Source organism: Montipora foliosa, chromosome 3 (genome assembly GCF_036669935.1).
Source record: "Montipora foliosa isolate CH-2021 chromosome 3, ASM3666993v2, whole genome shotgun sequence".
Taxonomy (NCBI): domain Eukaryota; kingdom Metazoa; phylum Cnidaria; class Anthozoa; order Scleractinia; family Acroporidae; genus Montipora; species Montipora foliosa.
The window spans coordinates 17,182,187-17,189,686 of NC_090871.1; the positions used below are offsets into that span (position 1 = coordinate 17,182,187).

Here is a 7,500-nt window from a genome sequence, read left to right on the forward strand (position 1 = left end):
TTTATCTTTAATTAAGTTACGCTTACCTCATTTTGACACGAAAATACTTTACTATTGCCATAAAAACTATCCAGTTAAGCTCGCATATTACACAACATGATGAATTCATAAAGGCCACCTTATCCAGCGAAATATTTTTTGAAACAAACAACATATTTGCCATTTGAGGCAAAAACCCCTTCCATTACGTGCGTGAAGACAAGAAACTCAACCGTGTCGAATTACCATACGTAATTGCAATACTAAAACAAGCTGCCAACTACACTCAATCAAATCCTTTACTGAAAAACCCTTTATATTCTAATTCGCTGCCCCGCTCAACCGAATATAAAACATTTATCATGTAATAAGCAACCACTTATGGGGTGTGTCAACACGAGCCGTGTATAACCCTCTTTATTATGTCTTGTAAATCAAAACTGTCTAGAATTATCAACAATAACTGCGCAAAATAACGAAAACTGAAATACAATCAAACAAAAACGCGTAGTGTATAGCATAAGCTTACAACAATCTGAATATAAGCTAGTAGATACAAAACAACAATTCAATACTAGAAAATACTAATCGAACTTAGTCATTGGGTATTTAATTTAGAGGGTGAAGAGGCGATCGTATGACTCGAATGAATATAAATGAAGACAACGCAGTATATATACCGACACCCCGCTAATGAACCATTGTGACAAAGTGTCACATAACACCCAAGGGAGGTTGCGTAACCCATGATAAATACATTTACTTGAATTATCAAGCAAAAAACAGGCAACAAGCTTTCCTTCAAATAATTTTTGACTAACATGAATTAGTGAAATTTCCAATTGTTACCGGAAGACTGTGCAGAATTGAGTACAAACAAATATACTGAAATAAGCCAGACAACAGAGATCACAGATCCAAGTTGTTCAATTCCTTCTCTGTCTTTGTTAAACCCATATGTTACTAGAGAATTTTCCATTTGATTTTTCAGTGTTGTACAAAACACCACAGTTGTACAATATTAGAACTACAGCTCACTTTGATTACGGCTCGACGGGCGGCAGATTGTTGTCGAAATCCATTACTCGTCGCTTTTAAGATTCCAGATTTTTTTTCACCGCCTGTCTTGTTTATCCATCCTCTAGCTCCATACGGGTACATAACATTTTGTTTTAAGATCCTCCAAAACACCACTTGCGTTTCAATCTTCGACGCCATTGCAGGTTAATGAAATATTCTACTGTGTCAAACCAGAGAAATCTACGCCTTTCTACTACCCCCCAAAATCCTACCAAAATACGCGCGGCATACTCTACGCACAAAGACACCACTTAGCAAGGGAGTGATAGGAGAGACTTTTCCCGACACGAAAAAAAAAAAAAAGAAAAAAGAGAAAACGAACAAATCCCACCCATTTTCCGACTGGGATTGTCATACTGGCAACCCAGTAAATAGGCAGATATGTAGCCTGCGTAGCTGGCGGTATTGTAAGCGCCCGCGAAATAAAGTCTTGGCGGCGGAGCCGACAAGCGAGCGGCGAAGCCGCGAGGAGAATGGGGAGAGGGACTCTGAAATACCGCCTGCCAGAAAACTTGAGTATTTTGAATAGTCCGCACACCAATGTGCTGGGAAAACGGATTGGTCGAGAGAAGTACACACGTCAATCAAATGTTTTGGTAATTTCCCTTGGGAGAGTTTCGAGAGACTGAACAAATCTTCTCGTCAAAACAAAATCAAAATATCGCAGAAGCATTAACTAGAGCGTTGTCGCTCTTGAATATTCGTCGGGAAATAGTGCAGTTTTGTTGAAGCCAGAGCAGGAAACGGCCCTTAACAATCTTCTTCATGGGAGAGAAGTCATGGCAATTTTGCAAACAGGTTTTGGCAAGAGCATGATCTATACTGCCTTCGCTCTTGCCAAAGAAGAAATCTCTTCATCGAAAACGTGTGTGATTGTCATTGCCCCGTTGAAAAGTATTATAGACGACCAGATTTCCGAAATGTTGTCGCTGAACTGCACGGCAATGGAACTTACGACGGAAGCACTGAATGCGGTTCGAGAGAGTCCACCTCAATTTCTCTATCGCTCCGCTGAGACGGTGTTAGGAAAGGCATTCCTTGCCGCTTTAAAAGAAGACAGTGCTCTACATCGAGCCGTGTCGGCGATTGTGGTCGACGAATCACACACAGAATGTCAAATTCGCTACCGTTTTCCATTTTTTTCTGCACAGATTTACTATTATCGATTTCGTGTTATCATAAAACGAGCTGAACGTTTCAACGCGACCACCCTGGTTAACAATTACCACTTTAGCTTCGGTGCTTGAACTTTCAAGTAAGTCTTCCACGTTTAGATATGAGAGAAAAAGTTCGCCAGCTTCCTGAGGTGAGTCATCCGCTGTGTTCAAAGTAGAGAGTTCGTTGTGATCGCTGTCAGTGTTAACCACAGAGCTCGAAACATCTTTATAACTTAAGGACTTTTTCGCTGATGATTTTTGTCCAGTCGCTTTTTTCCCTTATCTGGCTTGAGGACTTCAATCTGGCGATGAAATAGTTGTTGGCAAAAGCCGCTTGAATCTACCAGAATGGTCATCAACTTCCATCACAGCCGAGTTATCCTTCTCTCTTTTCAAGTTTGAGGCGATGAAGGTATTACTTGGAAGACTTACTTGAAAATTCAAGCACCGATGAAGGTATGGAAATCAAATGCTTTCCGTATTTTCGTACCATATTTTCGTACATACTCGATCAGAGAACGTGTCGGATTTTTCAATTTCCAGTCCAATATGTGAACAGAGTTCTGCCAAAGTCAGACCTTGTATGCATCCTTCGCGCTTCGAGACCTTGAAAAGGTTTTGCGTTGAAATATACGAATTTTTTTTTTAATTCTCCGTATTTAATCTTTAGCGGACAACAACACAATCTACAATTATCATTGACGCTTGAAATAGGCCGTTGAACATTGCCAGGCTTTTTCGGCGTATCGCCCTTCGTAGCCATCGAAAAAGACGAAAGAGCATGAAGATTTGTTTTGATTTGTTTTGATTTCTTGCCAAACGTGCCACACTTTTCTCGCGAAGTTTCATATTACTATCAAGCCTATGATTGGCTGGGGAAATTGAAGCCAGACAAGTTGTCACCGCGGGTGTCAAAATGATGTGAAGGGGGCGGCAGTCAAAAACCCCTCGAATCCGGGCAGGCGGTTTTTTTTTTTCTCGCGGCTTCGCCGCTCGTTCTCGCGCGCTTCGCGCGCGAATTTCGCGGCTTCGCCGCTCGTGCGCCCGGCTCGACAAAAACCGCCATGCTACGCAGGCTAAAGAAAATGTAAAATACTTTTTTCATTCTTTAGCTTTGTCTGTTATTAAGAAGCCATTAGTGGGGCCCATGCTATCATTACTAGACATCTTAAATGGAAAAAAAAATGACTTCCTTGACATGTAAAAAACATCAGTGACTTGAGAACCTACATCTGTTCAGCAAGTTTTTCTTCATTTCTTTATGATATTGTTATTCTTCACTTACCTGTTCTCAAAAATCGTAAATCGTATCCCTTCGGATTGTTTTCTTGAAATTAAATAAGAATTTCCGTGCAACTTTAATGACGCTTTTGTTTTATCAGCAAGCAAGTTGTTGCTCTGAGGCAATCACTTTTCCTGTATATGTTTTTTTAGCTGCCTTACGTAATTATGTTTTCTTCTTTAACTTGTTTTAGCTCCTTTTGGTTTTCTTTTTCAGTTTTATTTTTCATCTCCTAATTAAGAAAGGTGATCTTTTTGCGGCATATCGGCAGTCTGTAGGGGATTAAATGAAAGCGTTGTGAGTTTTTTAATGGAAAAACGTATTCGATTCACTGCCACAGTGTTGCGGCTTTCTTTCCCAGAGAATAGAACTGCGCTGATTTGACTAAGCTAACATTTTCCGTTCATCGATCATCCGGAAATTAATTTCCTTTTTTGTACACTGCATTTTGTAATTATAAAAACACTGTGTGATTAAAAAGGCTTGAAGTTATAATTAAATATGGCATAACTATTTCAAAGTATAATCCTGCAATGGGGATTTCTAAAGCAGCACTGGCGTGAAAAAGTGACTTATAAGCAGCAGGCTACAATGACCGGCAAGTACACTCTTAAACTCCTTTGAAATCCCAAATCTTTAAATGAAAAATTTGAAAGTTGAGTACTGAATTACAGTCCTAACTGCGTTTTAATTACATTGCTGAAAATGGTGCTTTTATGTCATCTAACAAGTTTGTCATTATCGGTCAAAATTTATTGAAATATAAATTGTATTTGTAATATATATTAACATAACAAATATCTTCCAAGAGTCCATTTTATTAACGCCTAGGTGCTCTTAAAAGCCAGCCAATTTTGATGAACAAATAAAACAGGGACCTGAACGAATGCAAGGTAAATAGAAGAGGAGGAAAAAGGGAGCAAAATTGCTCAGAGTTTCAAGTTCAAATAATGACGCACTTAAGATACCATTTCTTGAAGGACAGGTGATCAAATACTGAGCTAAGAAAAGCAAAACTGCGACAGAAGATAATTTTCTTAATTTAGAGCGGTTTCATAATTTTCTGGCCAAAGATGTAATCGGTTCGTAGGAGCAAAAGCAATCTTCGCGATTTCGCCTAAGAAGACTTTCCATATTCATTGCCGAAGCAACAAACGGCGTTGTTTCACTGTTCATACGTTAAAAGAAAAGTCGACGATGGAAGACGTGTCTGGTACAGCAAACAGCACACCCACTTCTATAGCATATACCGTGTACAGCTTAAGCATCGAGACCAGTGCAAACACAACAAATAATGCCTCTTCGCTGTGGTTGCAGAACGACATTAACATAGCCACGGGAATCCAACTTACGGGTGTTCTTTTACTCTTTCTCGTTTCGTTACCCGGAAACGCCTTGCTGGTAGCAGTATTACTCAAGAACGCCAATCAAAGAATGCGTACACCGAGTAACTATTTCATTTTCAGCATGGCTTGCGGGGATATCATTATCACTGTATATTGCATGCCACAGTTTGCAATAACAAGAGCCTACCAATATAGATGGCTTGTGAGCGGAGTTGCTGGCCTGGCACTGTGTCGTTTATCACTCTTCCTTGGTCAATTATCCGTGATTGTTTCCAATGGTAGCCTGTTTTCTATCGCCGTGGATCGTTTGTTTCTGGTGTTTTATCCACTGAAAAGAAAAATTACTCTTACCAAAGCAAAGTACGCAATTGTTGCAATCTGGTTGTTCTCAATAGTACTCTCTCTACCACTATTAAAAGTGGCCAAAGTCTTTGAGATAAAGCCTGGATATCTCGTTTGCTTTCTTGATTTCGAGCTGCTGGACTTTATCGTCGTCTACCTCTTGTTTTGCTTCTTCATTGTTATTGCGTTGCCCCTTATGGCTACTATCGCCATTTATATCGCCATCGCGATAAAACTGAACCAAACTAAGAGACCAGGAAACCAACTGCCATCAAATCGAGAGCGAAGAGAGGAGATGAACCACAAGATTCTCACAATGCTCGTAGCTGTTGTCGCTGCGTTGATTGTCTGCCGTCTTCCTCTGATAGTTGTTATCTTATCCTGTATGTTTGGTTCAATAGAAAATTGCGGCCAACATAATGTTGTGTTTGCAGGCTTGTTTCTGATGTACGCCAACAGCGGTATAAACCCATGGATTTACTTCATCTTTAACGAGCAATTTCGCCATGGAGCCAAATTGTTGCTAGAGAACATTTTTCCCTGTTGCTGTAAATCTGTAAACGTAATTGAAGCTGTGGAAACTAATGATGTAGGTATGTCAACTCACCTCCCAAGGCACTGAGGCAGAAGTTATGCACACGATTTAGACGACGGAGAAGTCATCGATAATCTGACTTAAGCATGCAAGCACAAGTTTAACAAACTTTATCGCCATTATCTCATCCATGTACAAACTATCTGACCGGAGATATACACGAACTAAAATTTAAAGCGAAGAGGTTGAAGCTTGGAAAGACAATAGACCTTTTCACTGTTTCTGACGCCATATTGGGTGGGGGGCAAACGCGGCATAAATTAAAGTAAATGTGAGGGATTTTGGTCGATTTCAAACCCCTTTAACTCCGCTGCAAAAAGGCAGATTTCAAACAATTTAAAATATTTTTAGTCGTTTTATTAATATCACTCACTCAACGGAAAATTAAATCATTGCACAAGACACAACTTCTGTAAATGGATATTAGAAATCTCCTCATGTCGCCTCAAATTTCGCGGGAATTTGCATAATTTTGTTTACAAGGGTTTATATGAAATTTAGAAATTTCGTTTGCGGTCGTTATAGCTTGATTCTGATCGCCATACTTCACGAAATAATCTCCATAGAGGTGCTTTTTGAGAGGTATTCTCGCTATCCACAATCGTCAGACCTAAGGGGATTCATAATGGTTTAAAGTCCGCAAAATTTCCATACATTTACTATAATTTAAGTCGTGTTTTCCCCCCAACCAATATGGCGTAAGAAACCGTGAAAAGTTCTATTAAAACTCGTCCCACTTTGTTCACATTTTCCATATAATTTGATATTTGGTAATCATGATTACATTGCATATTCGCTTGGAAAGGAAAACAAGTGTACAAAAGGACAGAAAGGGTAGGCAGAGTAATTATATATCCATGGTCGAGTTCTCCTCCAAGTCGCCGCCTCGTAGACCGTTTCAACGAAAAAAACCTCAACTAAAACGCCCCTTCGAAATATAACTGCGCTATCAACAGTCTTTCGCCATTCTTCAGTGTCCTTCACGTTGTGAAATAATGGGACAAGGGTCCTAAAACCTGATTGATACGCCTGACAGTCTTAAATCAGAGCTCAAGTTGTTGATGGCGTTTTAATCTTATAATTGAATAGTTCGTAACATTACTTAACACCTTGCTCAAATAAACTGATAAATGTAGCACTTGAAAATTACATACGTCTTACTCCAAGGAAACGATAAGTTATGCAGCAAAATAATACAACACATCACTAACAAGTCTCGTTTTCCATTGTAAAAGCGTATTTTAAAACTTCAGACCAACTGAAAGGAAGTACATTCCTAACCCTAATTGTAAACCCCAATCCTTTATTTAAAGGTGTAAGAAGCAATTATTATTCCACTTTTCGTCTTTTTCCTTTGTAGACTGCAAAACAGCCGTATTTTAGCGTAGGTCGAATTCGTCTCATCAAGCGAAAGGTTTGGAGCAAGGGTGAAAACGAAGAGTGTGACTGGGGAGAAACTCTTTCTTTTCTCTCGCCCGTAGGGTGTGTGAGGCTCGCACGCGAAACGAAAGTAAAAACTGACTGTTTGGTGGTCTATTTCCTTTAGGATATAGTTGAAGCGTAGTGAAAAATTCAATGTACCTTTTTTAAATAATAAACATGACATGAAGATGAATTAAACCCAACTTGACGGTCATGATTAAGGTAATTCCTTAGTTTCCTTAGTATTGCATTGCGCATCCCTACTGCGCAAGATTTTCGCGTCATTAGAGCGCGCAC

The 7,500-nt window shown here is 39.5% G+C and overlaps 1 protein-coding gene across 1 annotated transcript; it reads left to right on the plus strand.

Annotated features, from left to right (window-relative positions):
• Window positions 1-4,695: 4,695 nt before the first annotated feature.
• On the plus strand, window positions 4,696-5,808 carry LOC137995330 (neuropeptide receptor 22-like). The gene has a single exon (XM_068840902.1). It carries the CDS (start codon window positions 4,696-4,698, stop codon window positions 5,806-5,808), a length of 1,113 nt encoding a protein of 370 aa, XP_068697003.1.
• The last annotated feature ends 1,692 nt before the right edge of the window (window positions 5,809-7,500 follow it).